At 37.3% G+C, this 26877-nt stretch overlaps 1 protein-coding gene across 2 annotated transcripts in view; it reads right to left on the bottom strand.

The window, feature by feature from the left end:
• The window catches only part of arid3c (AT rich interactive domain 3C (BRIGHT-like)), a 60885-nt gene that overhangs the window by 17663 nt on the left and 16345 nt on the right, over positions 1–26877 (bottom strand). For both annotated transcript variants that reach the window (XM_079487485.1, XM_079487486.1), the window contains one exon: positions 3910–3982. In XM_079487485.1, coding sequence (XP_079343611.1) covers positions 3910–3982 — 73 coding nt within the window. The remainder of the gene's footprint in view (positions 1–3909; positions 3983–26877) is intronic.

The raw sequence follows: 26877 nt of genomic DNA, 5'->3' as shown, positions 1-26877 counted from the left end.
GAATATTACAACTGTGCAGACTCGGCTTGTATGAAGTAAATCACTTCATATCATCACAAAAAAGTAGTTTTGTTGGTGTAACCCCCTCTAGTCGGGTGTAACCTATTAAGTCCTATTGGACTAGTTTTGATGCACTTATGTATTTTGTTGCCTATGTTGTTATAATTGCTTCCAATGATTCCTCATCTGTAAGTCGCTTTGGATAAAAGCGTCTGCTAAATGACTAAATGTAAATGTAAGTCATTTTAAATATCCTTGATGTGAATAAAGCAAGTTAATTTAGATTACCAAAGAACTATGTTGTTGCCAAAACATTCTTAACATGTAATGTGATCCAACAGTTTCGGCTGTCACTTTTGAATCACCAACCTCAGAGACAAAACTTAATATGGTGGAAATGAAATGGGAGTTTCCATTCTATTCATGCCGCCCTCTCACACAGTATGATATCGCAGCTATGAAAACCACTTTGTCATCTGAAACCATAGAGGCTTTATTTACAACGCAACAGTCAAACAAGTAATACAGGTAACCTTCATTATGTGTTAAAAGATTGATGTACGGCATATTAATTGAAATCTCAAAATACTTTATTATAATATCACAAAACTCATGGATCGGATCATACTACGGATTTTGAGTCACGGATCGGATAAGTTTCGGATCAGCAAAAAAAGTTGTGTAAACTACTAGCATAACTTCTAAAGTCAGTAATAAAACAAGAACTATTACACAAACTAGCATAGAATAACAGCTTACACCATAAAATTATAAATAAATGAAGTAACAGTAGTATTCAGGTGCAGAAATGTAAAAAGTAAGTGTAAAACACAATAATGCTTACTGCAAAAATTTCATACAGAGTCCTTTTTACAATTTACAGGTAATTTTATTCAAATGAAAAACTTATTTACTACAGGAACAAAGATTTATTTCATAATTAAAGTTTGTATCACACAACAAGACAATTTAGATTGTCTTTTGTCGATTTTTATACATCAAGCAGTGCACAGATTGAAATCTGACATGGAACAACATATGTGAGTGGTGCAAATCACTCCCCCTCAAAATGACCAATCACATTAGAGAACGGGGAATTAACAGCTGCATCAATATGCATCTATTAAAGACATTTGAATACATTAATGCACCTGAGGTGAGCACATTAAAAGATTCAAAAATGTTTTCTTCAAAGTCTAGTTGTCAAGTCACAACCAATGATATTAACCGACATTTGGACCTTCTATGACATCTGCTTAACTGATGCCTTCGCAAGTGCGCTGCATGGGACTTCTGATTTCCTGAGCTATCAAGTCAATAGAGATTTACACATCAGGCAAAGAGGATTTCATTATATTTAATCTCACGCCTGATCTTCACTTCAGTGCATTCAGGCATTTTTATGTTATGGCATCACTCGAAGGGTCGACTCCTCACTTGGCTGTCTCAGACGGATTAGCCCACATCGCAACAACAACAGTTTGAACAGCGATAAAACCTGCCTTGCATTCTTGTCATCACAAATTTAGGCAGATGAAACAGCCCCAAGGACAAATCAGCCCAACGTGACGTGTTACCTCTCCAGGCAAATAAACCAGATACCCAGTCCCTTTAAACACTAAACCAAAACTCAGGCAATAAGATCTGTTGCAAACCTGTTTGACTAGTCACACTTGATGTATAAGCAAATTTATAAAAAAAATAATGTCACTACTATGGAAAGTTTTCAAAGACCTACCATGCATAACAGGTCGCCTTGGAGTTCCAACAACAAAAGAACCAATGTTTTTTAATCCATTACAAAACGCTTACAACACTCAATGTTGTTGTAGTTAAATTACAATATATTTCATGGTACTTAAGTATCTGAACTGCTGAAAAACATGTACTTTTCAGAAACAGATCAAGGAAAATGTCCTAAAAAACAAATGGATTTAAGTGTATTACAGAATGATATATATAACAGAGTATTGAAGTGCATGAAGTTAGAACTGATCGTTGAGCTGTGCAATGATATGAGCTATTCAGTAATATGTTGTAGTTTTGACATTTACACATAGATTTTGTTGCCTAGTACCTTCAGCATAATGTGCGGGGAATGACTTCAACAAAAGAGACCAGCTACAAACTGTTAGCCAGGCACATCTGTCATTATCCATGGATTAGCAGAGGGATTTTTGTTCTACTCTTCTTTCTCTGGAAAAATCCTCTGTACTTTTTGTTTGATTTGGAGATGAATGTGCCTGACATGTTCATAATACAACAACTGAGTGAATCGTGCTCACGCTATAGTTGAGAGTGAGAAAGGGAAAGCTGGTTGAACATGGTGATGCTCTATTTTTCATGTAAGTGTCAATCCCATGAGCACATATCCCTTGTTGTTAGACAAACCAGGACACAACAAATTAATCTAGTTTAAAAAGAAACCTCCCTAAGGCGATGACTTTGGTCTGCCCCACTTCAGCGGTCGTGTTCTTACTGAAGGTTTCTTTTCCATCGATGAAAAAGATTGTATACAATGTTTTAAATTGTACGTAATATATGTTGTATTGATATTTAATGTACCAAATGCATATTTAACTGTTTTTTAACAATTTGTGCACACCTGATATACAGGCAACTATCAAAAAAATGTATCATGACATCCAAAATCATCTGAACCAATTTCTTTATTTTTTATGTGGTATAATGTTAACTATATTCATAAAGCTCGACTCTTCAACCTCAAATATTGTAAAAATAAAAATCTAACAAAATATTTAATTTATAATTTTAAAGTAATTAAAAATCTACCTACATAGCACTTATTATGCCTATATGTACAATTCTTCCCCCATTATGGCAAGTTGTTATTTATAGATTTTTATTTGATAGATTTTCTTTGTTGTATTTTGATGTTTGTATTCTTTAACTAGAAAATAAGAAAATCATAATAAACCACATTTGTTACCAAATTGGTGAAAACTGCCAATGTAATAAAAATCAATAGAGAATTAAACAACATTTACTATTTAGTTTGACACTTTCAGGTTGATAATGACAATTTTATTTATTTGAAAATAATAATTTAACAAGTAATCCAAAATCACAGTTCTAAACCCCCTTATTTGAACAAATCCGCAGCACGAAATAACAAAAATAGTTGCAATCTGTGTGTCCTGTTGATTTCTCTTTTTTCTGAAGGCTTCAAAGGAAGAAAACTTCCTCACATTATGCAAGCTCTTCTATTTCCTCTATAAAATATATGACGTTTCCCACCATGTGGGAAAAATCTCTGAAGATGTTCCTCCCTTCTTAATAACGCATAATAAGAAAATGCATTACGCTATGGCATGCGAACATAATGCCAGGATGCTGCCTTTCCCACTGTGGCAAGGTCATCCCCTCAGGGGTGTTTTCACATAATCTGAGAGTAATTATAAAACAAACAGCCGAAGCCGTTGTTTCAGATAGTATCACACGCCACCGTGGCAGCAACACTTCAGAGAAATGGACGGTTGAGCAGGAAACCTGACATAGCCGATCACAATAGTATCTACACATTGTCAGCCTTTACCAAAACAATAAAGCCTGCATTCCTATTGTTGTTATAAAGCAGATGTTGTGTTAGACATTTCTGATGTTTTGTTTGAGAACGCAGGTGGCTAAATGCACATGACTACAATTGAATATAAGTAGTTTGATTGTTCAATTGAAAAACATGTGATATTCAAGTTAAATTTTTGTCACACAATGTAAATTCAATTTCAGATTTGTAAAGCCTAAAAAAATTAAGATAGCTTTTCAAGTTTAATTTATTTGTGATTTATAAGATGTGACACTAATTCTGATTTACAGTTTGACCTGGAACATATATGACTAGACTGACTAGACACACACACACACACACACACACTCAACAACACTCACCTCTTTTCTGCATGAAACTGAAGAGGTCATCGAGAAACTCTTTTCTTTTCTCGTCATCGTCTAGTTCGTACAGCTGTGAAATGATAAAGAAGACACTCGATTAATGTTCTGAGACGGCTCATTCAGACTTTCCTAGGTTTTATCGCACATTGTTTATGCTGTACAACAATACAGCTATTCATTAGAAAGTTGAAGCATCTATCGTTAACAATATCATATGGAGGCTGGATGCTGATACATTCACATCAGTGTGAAGCCACATGCCTTTTAAGGGAGCTTTTCCCCTTATTGGCAGATCCATTATGTTTCCCATCCTGTCTCTGCTGCTGAATGGACATGCTCAAAAGAGCCTTTTAAAAGCTGTCTCGTGAAGTAGAGGACTGCAGCATGATGGAAATATGTTCCTCAACCTTCACTTTCAATAAGTCTTAGGCCACGTTAACAGGCGAGCAGGTCGATACAGGAAGACAGAAGGATGACCTTTGGAAACAGCGGGGCACACGGAACAAGACCTCAGAGATAATAACCGATCATTTAGGAGCGTATTAGCTGTCACCAATATTAAAGGACCAATGCAATCAATACCTCAGGAAAAAAGGTACAGAGGGTTTAGTGCGACCGAGATGACACACCGGCCTTTTAAGCACCATATGTGACATTTCAAAGGTGTGGACCACAAATCAAAAACATGCAAGCAAAGAAAATCTGTAATCGGGGAGGAGCACGGTGAAGTCTGTAAAGGCAGCTGATAAGGTTATGTCTTAGTCTATACCTGTCAAACTTTATTTACAGTATTTTTTCAAGAAAAGCGATTCATGTTAATCAGTAAAACACTGTGAATGTCTGATGCTCGACTGTAAATTGTTGAGTGACAAAGCGAAACCCCTAAAGCACAAGGCACAGATTTTGTAACATGAAAATGCTGCTTCTCTGGATGCTCTATAAACATTTTTAGATTCAGATGTTGCGTAAGCCACACAACATTTTCTAGCATATTTAGCAAAATTGTGAGATGCAAAAAAGTCTAAGCATAAAAAAGCACGTAGCCCAACTATTTCATCTGTAAAAAAATAATTTTAAAATGGTGTAATATTAAAGAAATTACTTTCGGTTGGCTTTTATCTAACCAACACTCTCATAATTCTGTTGAAGTGCCAGGAAACATAAGAGTAAATTAGAGATTCAATAAGACTGATGTAATTGTGACACAGTCGGTTTAGGGGTCATCACTGAGCCGGAGTGACCAGTAAAGGGGTAATTAAGTCAAAAGCGTAATGACGTATACAACATTCCATTAAATATTAACAGATGGAAAATACATTAGAGCTGCGCTTCACTTTGAGTGCTCCATTATGGTCATATAAGTTCTATTCCGAACATTATAACTGCAGGAATGTTGAGCAATGAATATGCATTTAGACTCACAAGACACACATGAATCTAAATTTTGGTAGATGGACTGTGACTGCGATCATTCAGAGTTTGGTTACTTATTATATGGCACAAACGGTTTTGTTAAATGACATACTGTACAGTGGAGTGCAAAAGTATAATGAGACCATACTGAAGATCTAGAATATAAAATCGAATGAAAAATATTTTTCAAACAATTTTAAAATGGTGACATTTCACGATATCTAAAACAAATGTTATGACATTAATAAGAAATTAATAAGAAATATGTATCTCTTTAATTAAGGTCACAAATAGACAAATCTGTTGAATTCATGCTAGTTACTTAAATCATCAGGGTTTGCTCAGATACAATTTGTAATAAAATATGATTAACATATTTCATAATTATAATATAGCTTTTATGACAAAATAGAAAAGGGATAACAAATCAATTCATTTTTGCATATTTTAGAGTAAGCAAATAAAACCATGTTTTAATAATGTACAATTTCATAATGTTTTTTTATATCTTTGTCTACATCATTCAGTATTTCTTCAGCATCACTGACAAACAAAGGAAATTGTATTTTATTATTTAAAATATCATATTTAGAATATCATATTTATGTTGTTCTGTTGAACTCAAAATGAGATATTTTGATGCATTTAGGAAAGCAAACATTTTCATTTATCCTACTACGGTAGTCAATGTTGTTGCAGAAATGTCAGGAGCTAATGTTTTTCCAAATATCTTTGGGGTGGGGTGTAATTCATGACTGCATTTTCATTCTTATTGTCTAATCAAATCCAAACTAGGAAATACAAGGGGAGTTCAATATTTCTAAAAACATCACTGAAGTTTGAGCATAATGAAAAAGTATCTCAGCAGGATTTCAGTAGAGGGAGCTCTTCACAATGCAATAAATGGTCATGTACACACGCCGGAAGTACGTTTTAAACAGTGCTTATAACAGATTCATGCCTGGTTTGGACAACAAATCAGAGACAGGGAGTAGAAGAACAAACTTTTCTAGGGTTTATACAAACAGTGTTCAAAGAGGGGGGTAGGCGTGCTATCGACATTGTTTCACAATCCTTAAATCAGGTAGGTGGGCCAGTGACAGAGTGACATTCTTTGTGATTGAAACACACACATCATTCATTTTTTTGCGTGAAAAGCAATGAAGGCTGTGTGTGTGTGTGTGGGGGGGGGGTTGCTGGGTTATGACTTTGAACTCAGTTCATGAGAAGCTTTAGGCAGTCTAGTGCTGAACTGCTACATGTCGTACTGAAACCTGAAAACCTGGAGGTGCAGCAGAGAGACTATTGAAAGTTTGGAAACGCTTTTACTTCTATACCTCGTAACCTCTGTGACCTTGCAAATAATACACACCCGGTGTTAAACTTGCTGGTGTGCTTATTCAACAGTCTGGCTAATAGCACAGTTTAAAGATAAAATGTAGGTTTACATATACAATAGGGTTAAAGTCTAAATCCAGTTGTGAAATTACAATTAATTTCATTTTTTTAATCTAGCTTTCATTATAAATGATACTATGATTACATTAATTTTATTATATTGTATTATCAAAGGGAAATTAGATAATATGAATATTTCATATATCATAACGCAAATGTTCAAATGACACTGCAACAAATTATTAATCCCAAATTTTGAATGAGGACTTTTGAATCCCTCTGTATTATATAATGTATAAAGGTCCATAAAAATGTATTACCTATAATAACCTAAACAATATGCATTATATAATTCAGACAGTTGCGATGTATGCTACAGATATTTGATTTCACTGTTATCCTTGACACCAAAACACATTGTACCACAGCTATCGGTTTAGAGGATTTGTTGTAAATGAGCTGTCTGTTCCTAAAAAATTGGAAGTGATGTCATATTTTCAAATAACTCTCAATGATGTTATTATCATCACACTGATAACAAGTACAAAATGTTTGTAAAATAAATATATTTGAAGGTAACAATCACCATCTGTGCTAACAAACCACTAATTAACAAGCATCTATACCGGGGAAAAAATCCCATGACAGCAGAATCGATGAGAAGAACCTTCCTTATTGTGCGTGACACTAATAGTGTGTGTGGACACGTGTGTATGTGTGTGTGTGCACTGGGTCCCAGAGCTCTAGGGAAACTGCTGGGCTTAATGTGCCTGTGTGTGCGTCCGTGTCCGTGTGTGTGTGTGTGTGAAGTACAAGCTCAAAGGAACAAGAGTTAATTAGAGAACAGCAAGACTGGTCACACTGGCACTGGTCCAATCTGGCGGACTGCCAGTGCCGCTTCCATTCCATTACACACACACACACACACACACACACACACACACTGACTTCCACACATATGCTCATCCTCACAACAGTTCGGCGAGCTCAGCTGACATAATGAGATGTGTAAGCTAATATGAAGAGCTGATCTTTGTCTTTTCTTGATGGAGTTCCTCCTAATGGGATTTGCCCGGGTGCTTGAGCTGACGGACTGGATTAAGTGGCAGTGAGTTGAGCATGTGCTGCCAGAGCTAAGTGTTATTTTACAGGGACAGAACTGTGCAGGGTGCCCCTTTAACTCCCTTTGTGGGAGGTGGGAGAAGATGCGGCGCTGAGTGTGGACATATGTCCAACCCCAATTGATAAACTGTGAGCATCTCTGCACCTAAAATAGTAATGTGTCATTTTTCATATCTATGAAAGATTTTCACTATATATAAGATATTTATTATATATTAATAAGTTATTAAAAATGATTGGAAAATTGTATAAAATTAATACATTGCTAATTTACAGCCATATATAATTTACATGGTCGCATTGGAGGCAAAGGATATGGTCAAAATTGACCAAAACTGAAAAACGAATTAAAACATGCAGGCTAATGTTAAAACTGGATTTAAAAACTAATGTTATCTTCCATAATAATAACAATAATAATAATTGTTGGCGTTGTTATTATTATATGAATATTTTCAAGTTATTAACCTTAAAGGGAATTTAATGCATTCAATTGATTTACATAAAAAACAACAGCAGATGTAATCCTTAGGGGGAAATTCTACACAGAGCTCTCTGCTCTCTTATGTACACGAATCATTTTAAACATGATCACCAAAACACTTTCTGAGGCTTGGTTCCTTTATCTTCTTTTGATTTAGAGAGGCTGTCTGCTGTCCAGTTATCTCCTTAAAGCCTTCACAGAATTCTAGCATGTGTGGATCAAAGTCAGGAAAGCAGTCATGTATACATTTATATCTGGGGACGCTATCGCCTATTAAAGGGATAGTTCACCCAAAGATGGAAATTCGTTCATCATTTACTCATCCTCGTATAATGTCACACCTGTATAAATTACTTTGTTCGGAAGAATGTTAGTAATTTTCAGTGCCGGGACAACACTGACTACCATGTATGAAAAATGTGATGGTAGTCAAAGGTGTCCCAGAACCTTTTGATTTCTTAAACTTCATAATATCTCATTTTGTGTTCAACAGAACAAAAAACAACAATATTTTTATTCCTATTATAGTCTTGGATGATGTCCCAGAACTGAAAATAGCTAACATTTTTCCAAATATCCTTCTCTGTGTTCGTCGGAACAAAGACATTTATACAGGTTTGGAACAACCTGATGGTGAGATGACAGAATTTTCATTTTTGGGTGAAGTATTAAGTGTTATTTCTAAATGTATAATTCGTTTCATATTTTATATTCTTTAATGTGTCTTGTTCCGTATAAAGTCTCCTTGAAAATAAGTTTGGGTGTGAAAAAAGATCAAATATAATGCATTTTCTTAAAAATTAGAAAAAATCATTTTCTATCAGACTACTTCAAATATGTCTGTATTTACGCCTAATGAGCGATCATAAAATGTGGTCGCCGAGGGCTCAACGAGGGCTTTCTCTAGTCTTTGCCTTTGTTGGTTTAATCACATCTGGTTTTGATCATTTAGCTTCTAACTTTTCAGCTGCATTGAGGTTGAGGTTTGATGTGAATGAAATTCACTGAGCTGCAGCCACAGTTTGACCTCATTCATTTGAAGGCAGAGAAAGAGAAAAGGGGGAAAGGAGATTGTGGGTTGTTTGACAGAATTAAAGGCACTTTAATGGTAAAACCCTGTAGCGTCATTAAGGGATTAGACGGAAAACTGCTCGGTGCTCACATTTCGCTTTTTTAATATCAAGTGAAAACACAGCAAATGTTCACAGTTACCGAAGCAGAACCCTTTGAATTATACCTCATATGATCAGGAGAATTTCTTTATTCATGTTCTTCATAAATAATTGACTGTAGAAACACCCGTGATTGGTGAACCCAGATTGCAGTGTGTATACATATTGACAAAAAACCTGATATTTATTTAAAATATGCAAAACGTGCTTTGAGATGATGGTGACAAAATGAAACATACTAAACCAGAAAAAACAAGTTGTGTGACTTTCTTTTTGAAAAGAGAATCAAAACACAGACCCCCCAAAATTGAAACACAGCAAAATGAAGCTCTCAGCGAGAGAAGCCTGAGGCCTTTTGCAGGGGATTTAGAGAGATTCATGTCTATTTTCAAACCTGACCTTTGAGGGCATGTATAGAGAATGTTAAGGCCTGAATAGACAGGTGCTACAAGATAAAGTTTGAGACCTTTACTTATTTAACATTTTCAGTTTCAGTTGTTTTATTGAAGCACACATATATGTTTTGTACTAATACTGCTTTATAAGAAGAAGAAAAAAACTAGCTTAGTCCTAAAGTTAGTCCTACGTTATAAAATAATCTTCAACATCATACGGGGCAATGGTCACCTTCCTTAAAACTATTAAGAGTACATAGGGCTCTATATTACCAGGCCATAAACCCTATAGCAATGACAGAGGTGCAGCTGATAAAGCTTTATTGTAAAATAAAATCACGTAATGTATGTAAAATACAACCTCAATATACATTGCATTATCCTGATTACTGATGAACTATCTAAAGCAATAAAGATGCCCTTGAAATTGTGGCAATATCACAATATTTTCCCAGGCGTTTTCCGGGTGGTGAACGTCCATCTTTGCCTGATACGGTGTTTAATAGGATGTTAGAGTGGAATTGCTGCCATATGACAAAAAGACCACCTAAAAACCAAAAATGACCCCGTATCGCTTATTGCACACAAAAACGAACAGCACCTTTTGATCAGGCAAGTTCTTATCTGATCATGTTTGCTTTATGCATTTTTTAAAAGTTAGGAGCCATTCACTCAAGCGCTCAGAAGCGCAGAGCCGAATGCAAGGGTCTCAAGACAGGCCTTTGTGGAAAAAGCTTGCCCGGATCTTCAGATAGCTGTACTGTTCTAGAGCTGACATTGAACGTCGACGCTACGTGTAACAGTTGTTATTATTTAAACTTGACAAAATGGGTCTGCAAAAGAATCAAGCACAAACACGTCACCACAAATATGGAAAAGTAGGGCAATGAAATGTCTGTTCTTCGTTTTAACAGTTGCCTTTAAAGTGAAAGTTATCCCAAAAATTTGAAATCTGTCATCATCTACTCACCCTCTTGTCTTTTCAAACCTGACTTTGACTTTCCTTGTGCAGAAAACAAAAGATATTTTGAAGAAAGTTGGTAACACTGGTCCCCATTCACTTCTATTGTATGGACACAAAACCAATGCAAGTGAAATGGGGCCAATTAACAACATTCTTAAAATATCTTCTTTTGTGTTCTGCGCAAGAAAGAAATTCATGCAGGTTTGAAGTGACAAGAGGGTGAGTAGATGATGACAGACTTTTTATCACTTAAAGGTACTTTAATGTTAATACCAAGTAATGATCTACAAACAAAAATGAGTTTTCTCTATGAAATAAACAGTACATTAACAGTAGTCTGACAAACTATACGCACATTTCTATGCTGTTGACTGAACAACAGTTGCCATGTACTACCAGACAATTATTTAAATATATTGGCCAATTATTGTTGTGTCATCTGGATTTATAGGCCCCTAAACAAACAAATAAAAAAAAGCTGTGGTCATTTTACATGTTGGTAAGAAGCTCTTCCTGTGGAAGTGGGCGGGGTTGTATACTCAAAGGTTTTTACATTTACATTTAGTCATTTAGCAGACGCTTTTATCCAAAGTGACTTACAAAGAGTTAAGGGAGCAATAAGAGAGCAATAGTGCAATAGGTGCTAATACTTCTTAATGCCTTTGGCTACAGCTGTAGCAGGTCATGAGGAGCTACATGTAGCGGCTATGAAAGGGATAGTTCAACCAAAAAAAAAAGAATTATCTCAAGAATAATCCTCCCACCCAAGTTGTTCCAAAACTGTAGTCATTTCTACCATAGAAGGAAAAATTAAAATGGTAGTCAAAGGTGAGCTAGAGCTGCTTGCTCCTTCGAAATATCAAATTTTGTGTTTAACAAAACACAAAAATGATACAATGCTTTTTCCTACTATGGTAGTCAATGATGTCCCAGAAATGTCAGTTGCTAACATTTTTTCAAATTCCTATTTTTGTGTCTATAAGAACAAAGACATGTATACAGGTTTGACTTGATGACCGGATTTTTTTTACCTCTGACAGAGTAACTAGAAACCTCCTGGAATCTTACAATGCGATGCAAATGAATACAAATGACCCTACCTCAGTCGCATGTTACGATAAAAATATGCACAAACAAGCATTTATTCACTGAGTGACTCTTTCATAGCAAGTGTTATTTGCAGTTTAACTGTATGAAAGTGCTTTCTGTTTGCGTGCATTTGTGTAAAAGGGGCGTATGAGCTATGCCTCGAAAGGTCAAAAGTTAGCAAAGACCTCTCATAATTCTTATTCCAGCGTCGCCTTGAGTTGTTACACAATGACCCAGCCCTATTATTAAAGTTTTCCCTTCATCGTTTTTTCAAAGCCGCCTGCCCACCGGCCCTACAATACAGATTTAATCATACACTAAATCATTCGGGCCAAATCATCTTATTGTGTCTTTCGCTTATCATGAAAGATATACCGTCTGCTGTTTTCTGTTGTAATTAGCAACAAAACAGGACTCATTCACGTCAATTCTCGCCGCTCCCTCGCTATTAATCGCGACCCACGCTAATGTATCGCGTGCTCTTATGAAACCAGGTTTTACAACATAAAATTCTACCTGTCTTCCATTATCTATATTAATGGGACATCTAATCTTGATGGATAAGCGAGCTTCCACGCATTTAATCCAGCACTGAGTTCATTTGATTCAATCTGTCCCTTTAGATGGGCTATAGAATGCCTTCTGTACACAATTCATGTGACAAATGTGCTGGGTGTGTGTTTGATTGATGCCGTTCACTCCCTAAAGTTTTCTTTGCATGAACAAGAACCGCTGATAATAGTAATGCTTTCAGATCAAATGGCTCATAAGACATCACGTTTGATGAAGAACCAGAAATCACAGTTGTGACATGGTTGGGCAAATAATACAGCGACAAAGAATACTGTATGCACCATCTGCCAAAAATAACATGAAGAGATCTGTATGACTCACACCGCCTTAAAACACACAGATACGAATCAAAGGACACATTCAGGTTTAAAATGGGGCTCCTTAGTGTTTTAGTGTTAGTCTTGGTGTTGTGTACAGTTATAGGGCGCTTTTGACTTTCATTGTTATTTTTCCTACTATGGTAGTCAATGGTGTCCAAGAACAGTTTGGTTATAAGCATTCTTCCATATATGTTTCTCTGTGTTCATCAGAACAACGTTTTTATTTTTGGGTGAACTGTGCCATTAGAATAAGAATAAACAAACAGTCACACAAAATGAGATCAAAAGCAGCTACTGTATGTATTTACACAGTCTTAAATAAGAAGAGCTTCAGTAAACAACCACAAACTCTGTTTTACGAATACACAATAAAACTCGATCACATTTTTAGCACATCGTACTCATACAGAACAAATGTAAAGTAACTTGGGAAAACTAAACCTTGCAGGCAAAGAACCAACAGATGCAAACTCATGAGAAAAGTATAACATATGGATTAGCTTTTAAATGCTAATCAATAATCGCATCATTACGCTGTAGCCATAAGCCACACAGCATAAACATAAAGAGGCTGCTGACATACAGACTATACCATGGATATATTGATCCCTCCCTCAATCATTAATTTATGGAAAAATAGACTCAGCACAGTCTTGTAAAACGAAACGATTTGGGTCTGAGATAAGGGCGAACAAACAACTGACGGGAACAGGATGGACTCTGCTGTGACGATATCCACAAGAAGCTTCACGATCTTCATGGGAAATAAGGGTGAGTGGTTTGTGTGTGCGTGGAGCGTTGTGATCGCTAACGCAGGCATGACACGAGAGGAAGAGAGGCTGCATCACTGGCCTTCACCTGTCTGATCCAAGACGAGGGTCGGACGTGATTTATGCAACACATAGTAATGAGGATGCAATGAGTTCTTCTGCTGTGTGCATCTGGTAGAAGTCAGAGTAATGGTATCACATAGACTATAAATGCAATCTAGTGTTTGTGATTTGTTATTTTATCATTTTTATTTAAGAAATATAGGGCTTGCGTGATAACCGGTAATGTGATATTCACAATTATTCTGCTTACATTTTTTATCACGATTAATAACAGTGATTAATAATCATGATTATCACTTTTCTATTTCATCTTACTTATTACACTTTACAGAAAATGAATACATGTTATCGTCTTGCGCTGTTGAACTTCTGTGACACCGAATTTCACGTAATCCTCCGTAAACTCCGCCCTAAAAAGGAACAATCTCAACCTTTATTATGATGATGTTTTGTGGGAGGCAGACATTGTTATCGAAATAAATACACATAATAACAATTAATGACATCAGCCCTAAACAACGTATTTCACTAAATATTTTGGTGTATTTTGGTTTAAAAAGAAACATGACGACTGTCTGATGAGCATCACGATCATCCAAAATACAATCAATCTAGGGAGATCGCCTGACACGAACGGGCCACACCCAGCTCTATATCCCGTGACACCATCAGAAAACAATGTAGAGAATGTCTGTCTGTAATTTTGCCACATTGCGCATTTAGACACTGATCGTACAACTGATAAGAACATGGCTGCAGCTATAAAGAACATTCTAGAACACTCAGCGAGCCTGAGAAACGTATCTACACAAACACATTATATTTCATTCTGGAGTTTCCGGGGCTGTAAGCTCATATGAGCTTGAATCTCTGTGGCAGTTTCCCACACCATCCCGCCATTAAGCGCTTTCGGCCCCTCATCATTTCTTTCGTCCAGCGACTGGGGCCCCTCCTCCATCCTGTTGTAATTGTGATGTTTACCCTCTAAGCCCAAGGCCACGTCTCTAATTATCCCCACATGAAAACTGGAATGTCCAGCACTGTCATTAAAAATAGAGCTAATGCCCAGAGCCCCGCTAGCAGCAAAAACAGGTGTGATCATTATAAGCAAACCCTAATACTTTTATTTACCCGCACACTTTATTAACTCACCATATTAAACGAACTGCATTCACATGTACTATTATACATTTACAACATTATCAAGTTCGTGATGCTTACATGCTAAATATTCCGCTTGCTGTATGACGGATGAGAGTTGCCGCTAGGTCAATCACACATTCCAAGCGCAGGGCTAATGAAGCGAATGTTTGATCACTGCATACAACACAAATGGCAGAACAGAGCCACATCCACTAAACAGTGCAAACGCAACATCAGCAACAACACTCAATGGACAAAACAATGAAGCCATTCGGTCCAGGTCGCATGGAAGCTGCTCCATATTTCAGTTTTGCTGACGCGCAGCAGTCAGGTCTTATTCACATGGGCCCCTCACAGCCAGATCTGCCTTTCACTGTATGTCATGGCTTCAATCCCCTGTCACGGACTTAGATGCACAGACTGTGAATGTATCATCCAACTATGAGGTTTCGAGAACCTTTTTGAATTTTGTACAGTATGTCAAGTGAACGACTAATATCGATTCAGACAGATGTTTGTGATTGAATAGCTAACAAATCTATACTTTAAACAAAAAATACTTTAAAGGGGTAGTTCATCCAAAAGTAAAAAGTCATGAAGTACTCATTCGCTAGTTGTTCTTAACCTGTATAGATTTCCTGTATTTGAACACAGAGACATATATTTGGACGAATGCTTGTAACCAAACATTTCTTGGACCCGACTGACTACCATAGTAGAAAAAATGACAATGGTAGTCAAAGGTGCCCCAGGAATTTGTCTTAATATGGTGTCAATGGGGTCCGAGAACTGTTTGGTTATAAGCACTCTTCCAAATATCTTTGTCTGTGTTCATCAGAACAAAGACATTTATACAGATTTGGAACAGAATTTGTATTTTTGGGTGAGCTATCCCTTTAACGTTTCATGAGTGTTTACAAGACTCACCACTTAAAGAACCCAAACTGCATTTTAAATGAAACCCTGTTCCCGTCCCGTTTCTGTTCCCCCTGAATGACTAACCTAAGCAGGCACAAAGAACACCCTGACCAAATAAAAATGTTAATCAGTGTCCGAGCATCAACAATTAAGCATTTGATATTTGTGATGTCGCTTCACGCTGGCCGCCTGTAAAGAATGCAGCCTGTGCTTAATGTTCCCAACTAATTCTGCCTCCCCCCTGAAATGCTTCCTGTCCTGAATGAATGTGTTGGGACAAAAGAAAAAAGTTAACGCTAAATGAAAAGCATGTGATGTCCGGACATGTGCGGAAAATGCATAGTTAGTGTTAATGGCTTTCCAAGAACACAGAGGATGTTAAAACACGCTCATGACCTCACATTAGAGATCTTTCCGTATTGTATGAAACTTGATATTGAAAAGATCTTTCATGCAAAACTCTTTCTGCGAGAGTTGAAGTGAGAAAGAAGATTAAGTGAGAAACCGCTGTGATATGTTTTTCAACATTCATGTTGACAAGCATTCCAGCCATGTGAAACCATGATAACGGCAATTATAAATAACGGTTGCAAAATGAAGAAGTGGGTTAGGAAGTGTTATTGCAACTATGGGTACACCATGGTGCTGTTGATAAGGGTGCAGAAGTTATGACCAAATTGGCATTTTTTTTCCGATATGTGTTAACAGATAGACAATTTTTTGATCTGTGTTATCACATGAACGATAACATGGTGCATGATGGGTTTTCTTCATAAACACACCAGAAAGTCAATATTTTTGTCCTTAAGCAGTAGAGATCATTTGAGCATGACGCATAATGCACAATGTTTACAGTAATGTAGACTATACGTTGCAAAATACATTATGCAATCATGTATTTTACATAATTTTGTAATTGTTATTCAATTTGTGCATGTATGTATATATAACAGTATATGTAACATGTAATTTAATGCTAAATAAAACATTAGAATAAAATATACTTAGAGGAATGAAAGCCTTACATGACTTCAAATGTTTATGCATAATTTACGTCTTTCTTTTTCTACACTTTTCAATGTGATGTGACTTCTGAATCAACACGTTATTAGCGCTAAAATAAAGTAGTTGTACTAAGACAACCATGCAAGTCTGTCCCATGTACCAGTCCAAGAGCCACCCATCCCCCAACAAAGAGACATAGCACGTCATACATCTATATGATACGACAAACAGAGCAGACGTAGCAGATTTCAACTCTGAAACACTTCAACTGGGCCCCTTTCATATAATATAAATACTCCATGGACAGAGCACCAGTGAAAACAATGTTCAATGGCCTGCGCCGGGCCCCTGCTCCAGAACTCTGACGAAATGCAGTTGCTTGTGTTTAACAACCAAAAAAACCTCAACGCTACGTGTGAAAGGAATGTTGCCTGTTGTCAAGCAGAATAACTGAAATGGTGATTCACACAAATATGAAAAGTTGCATTTCCAAAATGACACCGTCCACCACCTTACACGCTGCTGATGCCATCAAATGATATGCACTTTTTTATACTTTTTATAAGTTAGATATGTGCAACACAGTGTTAAACATAAACTGTAATAATAGACTACTAATAATGATTAATTAATATTATTATTATATATATCACAGACAAAAGAGATACAAGGTTTCAGAAGGACAGCAGTGATATGTTACATAAGCGAATATTATACGTTGGTAATGTCTGTATTCTGACAAAATGGTGATGTTTGGCCTTGAAGGTCTTGACGCTCTCAAGTGTATCCAACGAATAAAATCATTTCACCTGATCAAATATGTTAGAGGTCAGGGGTTCTAATATTTTAATGAATTTAACACAAATGAGAGCTCAAGCCATCAAAGATCATTCACTGCTGCTTAAACCCTACGACTGCATGATTATGAAAATGAAAGCCTTCCACCAGGAAGGCCAATAAGATGACAGCACATTAAAAGCATTCATTCACTCACAGGCCTTCCCTTTATTCCGTTACATGCAGTTGAGCTATTGGACATAAATTATTTTATTGTCTAAATATTGTGCTCATTGAAGTGCAATCAATACTTTTTTAGGCAATTATTAAAAAAGAGGGCCAAGCAGCTGTGAAGTTTACATTTATACTTTAAACATCTTTCATCCCCTTCTACCCAGTATAAAAGGCAGCACATTGTCTGAGAGTGAGGCAGTTGCATGCTTAGACTCTGCTTTAACTTAATGTTTTAACTCTTAAATCAAGAGTCTGGTTTAATGTGTTGTGATAAAATATTCATTCATGTGCTTCATACAGACCATTAAACAAATAAAACACTGCATATCTTTATCTGAAGTGCACAGTGACCTCTACTTACCTACCTAATAGCACTCATAATTTATACTCAAATATTAACCTAGCTGAGCATAATGAAGAAGACTTTCAGCTTGTTATGCGCTGATTAAATGGAAATGTATGCAGAGACAAGCAGAGAGGCTTTCATTTGGTACTGTAGGCTTGACAAAACAAATAGGTCTTCCTGCTTTGTGAATCAGGCCTTTGAATAACAAATGGAAGCTCATTTTTTTCTTATAACAGTGACAAGCAAAAGTATCAAGGACTGGCACGTTTCGGACGGAACGATATACACGCACCTTAAAATTTACAGAGATTATCAGTAGTAATAATAATAATGTATTTGATTATAAACTTTATTAAAATATTTGTTATGATCAACTTTGCTTAAATAGCATTTATGCTGTAAAAAGAGCAAACAAGTAAAGCTCTACAGTGTATTGCGCATTTCAGTGACATATGATTAAATTTCATGGTTGAATTAAGAAACGCATCATTATAAAACATCAGGATCAGTTTCATAGTACACCCTGTCCCCGGGAAAGGCTTACATCATTACCCGATAAGACAAAGAGGTATTTTTTTCTTAGCCTGCTGCCTAACAATTTTATCTAAAGGTTACAATGACCAGAACCTGCACATTAATTTTCAATTACATTTGTTTCTGACTATGTGCAATCCCCTGGGATTGAACCCATGACCTTAGCGTTGCTAGCGTCATGCTCTAACCAATGAGCCACAGGAAAGCCTCGACAGTGCGATAAGGACCCAACACGAAGCGGTGGGTCCTGTATCACACTCAAGGGGCAAGGAAAAGCCGCTTACTTTTGGTCTTAAGGTAAGAAACGATGTTCAAATGTCACAAACGTGAAATTTGGTTTAATCATTTGTAAATAGAATGCTATAAATGTTAATAAAATATATATTTAATTTGTCAAAAAACCTGTCAAAATGATAGTTTTTTTTTAAATGCGGTCGATTCTCAAAAGCTGTGAATTGATTTTTTTTCTTTCATATTTCCCCAAGAACTGAACATTCATTAACACGATTGTTGTTGCTTCACTATCCACTAGATGTCACTTTTCTTTTTACAACAGGATGTTACAACAGGGAGCACATCGTTCATTCATTGCTTTATTAACATGGCGGATGTGGGTGTGTCGTCGGATTTAACATCACCTTCACATAAAAGCAGCGGTTCTTACGAGCCTCTCTTTAAAGCTCATTTTGTGATGTGCAGTTTGTTATGCTGTATCTTAAATGTAAAACAACATGATCGTTTTTGATCAATGTATGCGACTGTTCTGTTTCAATATACCCAAGTTTGTTTAAAATGTAATATACGGGTTTTCGGCTCTTCGTTTCATTTTTTAATTCACCGTTGTAATGTGATATTTACTGATCTTTTTATCGACAGCGGAGCACAAAAACGGAAAATGCAGAAAGGTTAAAAGAACAACGTGGCTAATCCTTAGCTGTTGCAACAGTTAGCTCATCGTGTCATCGGTAATATTTCAGGGAGTTATTCCACAATGACACGCATCTTATACAGGTCGGTATTTAATTATGGCTTTGTTTTACACACAGTTTATGTCGTGTGTGTTTGCCGTTGCGAAGTAACTAAGCAGGAATGTAGATATAACACTGTAGTATTTGATGTGTGTGTATGCGAGTGCGATTGTCCCGACGGACCTCGCGGCGTTGGTTTGCGTCTCAGCGTGATTCTATCGAACACTGGTTGACGTCATCACGAATGTGCATGACACGTGATAGTAAACAGAACACGGGACAATTTATTGTTTTTTATTCACTTGATGCTATTATCCGCTGCGTTCGTCTTCAAAAACAGCGTTTCCGTTGGAAACGATTGAAAAAACACGCCGCCAGAAACGCCTCGGTCATGCAGACTATCATCTATTTTTAAATCTGGAAACGTATTACCATTTATTTGTATAAAACAATGCAGGCTCACTGTTGCTAAAATCCAAGGTAAATTGCCAAAGCTATCATCTCTTACATTTGTTCGCGTGACAGCTTTTACATTAGCGATTTTTCATTGAAACCGTGCTCCATTCTGAACTAAACCGCAAGCGTGAAAGCCACCTAAGTGGGGCCTCACCCAAAGAGTAGCCTGGGGCGCCTGACCACCCCTGTTAATCCGCCCCTGTACAAGACCCTTCGCTTCGTGCCGGCCGGGTCCGATCACACTATGGGTTTATTTCTGCGGCAACATCCGGCTGCCAGTACATTATCCCTTACAGTTTCTCTTCATTACATATCTCTGTTTTTACGAATGGTAAAACGGTGTTTCGAGCATTCTGACTTTTGTACAATGTTAAAAATGCTTGCTTCTCATGCTTAACATGGTCACTGGGTCGAATAAAGAGTTGGACGTTTGAAGTAGTATTACGGTGCTTGATACACTCCCCCAGCGTTCGTCTAGGCTTCACAACGTTTTTTAAGAACATGAAAATCTGTTTCGTAATAACTTTCCTTAGTCCCTTATTGGACAATTCTCTCGGAAAGACCCACGCGTCAACCAAGGAGAGCGGGAGAAGGAACATGCACACGCCGCTTTCACTTGAATGCAGGAGAGAGAGCACTACGTTCTATCTTCAAATTCAGCCGTGTTTGTTCACTGCATTTAGGTGATGAATATTATATAAACGGTGGAAATAACCCTGGATTTGGATATCGTCTAAAACTGATAGATGGAGCGGCGGTCCCAGCGCTAAAAGATGCCTGACATGAAGCGGGAGTCATATGTCTGCGTTTTGATGGCAATTGGTGCGCACATGCTTTAGTTCCGCCGCACACGTAGTATGATTTTGGAAAAAATCGTACAGCTGGATCTGTCTTTTATAAATGTGATCAAACTAAATACTATACGGACATTTGAAGGGGTACGATACTATTCTGTAAGTAGTCAAGATTAACATGAGATATGCAGAAACTGTCTGAGTGAGCAGTATTTAAAATAGCAAAAATCAAGTGAGAATTTATAATTCCCATAATTCCTATATAAAGGCCTGTTCACACCAAGAACTATAAATATAATTATAATGTCCACACCAACAGAATATAACATGTTAGTTTTAAGCTAAGGCTTATTTTTCACTGTAAATGTGACAGCCCCTGACAATGTTTTATTGGTAACACTTTATTTCAAAGTGCCCTTGTTACATGTATTTACAATAGTATTTACTATAAATTGTTCATGATTACATGTAACTTACCCCAATACACACCCTTATCCTAACCTTGTAATAAGTACATTGAGTAATTAGTATTACTCAGTTAGTTCTTAAATGTATAATTACACTATAACAAACAGACACTTAAAATAAAGTGTAACCGTAATCTTCATCTGGAAAATGAAATCTGGATCTACGAAACTGATCAAAATGTTATTGATACAATAGTACTGATGTGGCCTAAATTATTCTTAAAGGTATTAGTTATCCTTATACCGTGGTTGTTCTTGAATGAGTGACCAGGAATGTTTTGACACTGTGGTTTATTATCACGGTTCTGTGCTTCTAAACTATTTACCATTCATGTCTACACAGGAAAAAAAGCTGGACATACGAAATCCTTATCAGCAGCGCAGATAATGTGTTCTATGTCTGTGCAGACGATGGAAACCAGTCAATATCCTTCTGTCAGCGCTGGAATGCGAGCAACAGTAATTTACTTCAGTCTATAAGACTATACCTTAGCCATGTTAGCTTGCGCTATAGTATGCCACAAGTGCAAAGTTCCTCAGAGACGTTTACCAAAGCATACTGCCTCTATAATAATAAAAGTGTTATCACAACACGTATCATTCACAAGCTTCTTTATGGAGACTGAGCTCTGTGTGTACAAAATACAGAAGTTAAGGGAGGCAGTTTAAAGACGAAACAGCTTTGATATCAGTTATTAAAGATCAACCCGCACAACATGCTTTTTCATAATTTTCTCGGCTTTGTTCATCTTTTAGCAGATTTTAAGAGATTCTACTTTCTCAAATGAAGCGCAATGGCCCTATGCACATGAATGGAGGCTACTGCAAACAGAGGATGTAAACTGAGACTACAGGATGGCACCATGGCTAATTGAACGGCTGTAAAAAGCCAAAGCAACATTATCCAGTCCCAAGATTTGGTCAAATTTCCCATTCCTCCAAAAGCCACGCCCACACACAGACAAGTCAAATGTTGCCTGCTAGAACCATAAACATTGCCCCACATGCTTGATTGCTTCTCAGTGAATTCTTAACTTAGCAGTGATAATGGAGGTGTCTAGTCTGGATGTGTGGAGCGGGGGGTTGCGTTTGTGTGTGTTGGTGGGGGTTTTCTGAAAAGGAGAAGGAATCAGAACAAACTGTAGGCTACCGTTGGTTTTTATTTCATGGCTTTGATGTTTACAGCCAGTTTTTCGGGTAAACCTAAACGTAATTCCCTTCGTTTGAGCGTCTCCCTTGTTTAATGAAGACTTATGATGTCGGCCGCAAAAATGGCACGCACTCTGACCTACGGCAGACCTTAGATTAAAAAAACTACATCTGGATCTTGTAAAAGTGCCCCTGTGTAAATATGAACGATGACGGGACATTGGAGTTGGTAGTTTTAAACTTAAAAAAAAACAATTGATTCAAATGTTAAAAGGCGCATTCTGAAGTTTACAAAGATACCTGAACACCATCTGAATGCTTTGAAGGCCCCACTCAAAATCCAGAAGCACTCAGGTCTTCTTCCCTGTCTGGCTCAGAGCCGGCTTGTTTGAACACGCTCTTGCAGCTCCTTATTAGAACACAATAAAAGACAGGAATGGAATGGGAGGCCTCCCCTCACCCAAAAGAACACTCAAAAAGCCTGGAGATGGAGACCAGATAATTAGGTCTTGGTCTTTGATGCTCCACCATCGCAAAAGGTGAGTTACCGGCTCATTTGTAACACAAAAGTTGGCAGGGCAATGCAGGTTAGAGTACAGCAAGGGTAGAACAACAAATTGAACGGTCATTTAACTGCATCCCATTCAGAGCCTGACACTGAAGCTTTTGGCATGTAAAGGTTAAAGAAGTCCACTTTTCTTCTATATTACCCGGTGGTGTAACTCAACCAAACCTTCTCTCCGTTTGCCTAAACACTTCTTTAGAAGTACAAAAGTAGAACACACAATTAACACCCAAGCGATGTTCGCTGAGAAAACACTATTAAAGGGACAGTTCGTCCCAAAATAGAAATTCTGTCATCATTTAGTCATGTATGTATACATCTGTTACTTCTGTAGAACATAATGCTACCACCAAATTATCTTCCTTGGTGTTCTGCCGAAGAAAGAAAGTTGTGCAGGTTTGAAATTAAAAGACGGTGAGTAAATAATGGCAGAATTGTCTTTTTTGGGGTGAACTATGCCTTTAAGGAGGGAAATCAGTTGATTCCCTGCATATATTAAAGTGAAAATTAAAGTAATAATGCCTGGATTTCTATATTGATTAGAAAGGTTGCAAAAAGCTGAGCATGGAACAACACATAAAAATAAATCCTGCTAGTCTTGTGTAGAATTAGATTATAAACACACACCATCCCATTTAAGGGCCTCCAGAGTGACTTTAAGACCTGTGCAGTTGGGGCCTTAACATTTGTGTGTAAATCCAATAAATGTCAAAGGCATAATTAAGAAAATGTGCAGAGCTTCACTTCATTGCAATCCTGTACTGGCCAAGCAGTTCTTAGTAGTATAGTGCCTGACTTGCTCAAAGTATGCAAACGTATCAGAAAACTCACCCAAATCCAAAAGCAGACAAGCAAATCTGCGAAGCAGGAATGCAAACTGACAGGCATGCAAACAAATCACGCAACACCAAAGCAAATCCGGAGAAAAAAGCTGACGTGATTTGTAGGGATGCTCCGATCCGATATTCGTATCGGGTATCGGCGTCGATACGTTATAAAATTCTAGATCGGGTATCGGTGCAATTTGTCACCGATACCCGATCTGACATAAAATTTGTGCTAGACGATGTAAAAGTTCATGGAGACACCGGCGCTTAAACTCTCTCGTGGGCGGCTGTGCTTTGCGCAACGTGTGACACCATACGCTAGCAACGTGTGACATCATACGCTAGCAACGTGCGACATCATACGCTAGCAACGTGTGACATCATACGCTAGCAACGTGCGACATCATACGCTAGCAACGTGCTCTGTACGTAGTGCACGTGAACAAGTGAACATATAGCAGCGAACAGCATGGAGCGAGCCAAAATATCTGTCATTTGGAGTTATTTTACAACAGCTACGCCAATAAGTTCCACCGCTTTCATTGTTATGGATGGGCAACCGCTGTCCGTCGTTGCGAATAATGGCTTCAGACTCCTTATAAACCACCTGGAGCCGCAGTACGACACGCCGAAGCGTAAATATTTATCTGATATTTATCTCTACCTGAACTGTACTGAAAAGTCTGCAAACACATATCCGAAAAAATTAAAGATGTCAATGCGGTGAGTTTTACAACAGATATCTGGAGCTGCGACGTGTCCCCCGTGTCGCTTTTAAGTTTAACCGCAAACTGGTTGGATGAGAATTTTGTGCCACAAAATGCCACGTTAAATGCAACAAACATGTGCAGTTTTACTCAGCTAGGGAAGCTAGCGTTTTATTTATCTGTTTCTGTGTTGGATGTTAAATTTTATTTTCACTAAACTTTAGTTTAGTTAAGTGGACTTTGCTTTAGTGACTAAAGCATTAAAAAGATCTGATTCATGTTATTTTGAATATCTAAAGCAGTAAAGCTATTACTTTTTTGCTCAATTCAGCAGCTTTTTTGCGAATTGATTTTTTAATTATTTTTGCACTTTCTTCAATTATTAAGAGATTTTGTTTCCATTTATTTATACCCGTTTATCAAGCTAGTGAAGCTGTTGTTATATTCAGCTGCTTAATTTGCACTTTAATTTTGAATGTCTTTTGTCCAAAGATAGTGAACACTTTTGTTTTATTTTTCATTTGTTTTGCACCGGTGCTGGTTTAATAAACTATTTACTAAATTTGTGAATCATTAGTTTGTTATTTTGTTTTACGGGGTCAGGAAATTTATGTTAAGTCGAGCCTGATGTCTTGCACAGCAATGCACATAGTTTATTAAGTAATTGTGCACTTTAAAATTTTTACCTTAGTATCGGATCGGTACTCGGTATCGGCCGATACTGAATCTCAGGTATCGGAATCGGTATCGGAAGCAAAAAAGGCGGATCGGAGCATCCCTAGTGATTTGTCAGTTCCGGCTTACATGCTTTAGTTTATCGCTCAGATTCCAACAAGCAAAGATATGATTTAAAACATTTTCCAACATTTATATAAATGTCGGTATGTTTGTTGTTAATGTTTTTTTTACAGAATCTCCAGGTAATTTAATTTGATAGTTTTGTATAAAAAAAGGACATTTCTCTAAAACACTCGTTTTATTTGTGATCAACTGTTTGAATGTGTTTTGTGCTTTGCTACGTGCTTTTCAGAACAGCGTTTCAGAAGCTTTTTTGACACACAACAAGATTAGCATGCGATCTTTCATTTGTTTGCACGCTTTGACTATAAACTGAAAATACCACACCGGAACCAAAAAGGAAAGTCCAGGCGTATTACCAAAAAACTAAAGTTTAAACTTTGAAACAATGACAGAAACATTCTTAGCCACGCCTTTATACACTTCACACTTCACTCGCCTCAAAACAAAGACCTGCAATCCATAACCCTCCAGTCCCTGTGTGTCTCTGCATGTATTTACTCAGATGAACACAGACGACTCAATGTTTTCCTTTTTTCTGTCTCCGCTGACAGGTCCTTCGACAAAAGGAGCCTGCCATGGTGGGAGGTCTACTGTGGTAAGTGGCTGCCCTCGCCTCTGTGCTGTCAGCCTTAGCGACATGGCCGCTCGCCCCTGACACCCGGGAATAATGATATTAGTGGAGGGTGGAGGAGACAGGACGTCAATGGGCAGATTTGTTCAATTTAACCCCTCTGACCTCCGTCCGGCCCTTCAATCTGTCAGCTGCACCCTTTCCTCAGCACTAAGCAGCTACAGGGACAGGAACACAGCGACAGTGAGGGCGAAGAAGGAAAAATTACAGTACAAACATTTTTTTGATACTGAATAAAATGATGCAAAAAGCAACGGTCATAGGAAGTTAAACTCACCATGAAAATGCTCCTGTATTAGTCTTTAAAGGAGTAGTTCATCTTCATAATGAAAATTCTGTTATTATTTACACACCCTCTAGTCATTTCAAACCTGTATGACTTTCATCAGCAGAACTTGGTAAATTTTGGTAACAAAAACTAATTTGTCCTCATTGATTTTCATTGGTTTTGTGTTCATACAATAGAAGTCAATGTGGACCAGCGGTTTTTGGTTACCAATATTTTTTTAAATAACGATGACACAATTTTCAACTATTCCTTTATCCAATAGTTTACGCCATATACGATATCGTACATGACAATTAAAATGAGTTTTGCAATTCTGCATTATCATCATCTTAACAAAGTATTGTAATAAACAATGCAAACATATTTGCAAATTTGTACCCTAAAAATACGTCTACAGCTGTGTATGCTATAAGCACAAGAGGATTTGGAATTCAGAATAGAGAGTAAATTTCCTACCAAACCCCCCCAACACACTATCAATGGATGAATGTGCTCTCTGGCTGCTTGGATGAAATATCATCCGATCATCAGGTTCACGTCGCTCCGTTTTCGCTCTCCTTCCTTACTCTTCTCGTTTCTACAAAGTGCATC

This window comes from Barbatula barbatula (genome assembly GCF_947034865.1).
Source record: "Barbatula barbatula genome assembly, chromosome: 2".
Lineage (NCBI taxonomy): Eukaryota > Metazoa > Chordata > Actinopteri > Cypriniformes > Nemacheilidae > Barbatula > Barbatula barbatula.
This window is presented reverse-complemented; position numbering and strand designations above follow the sequence as displayed.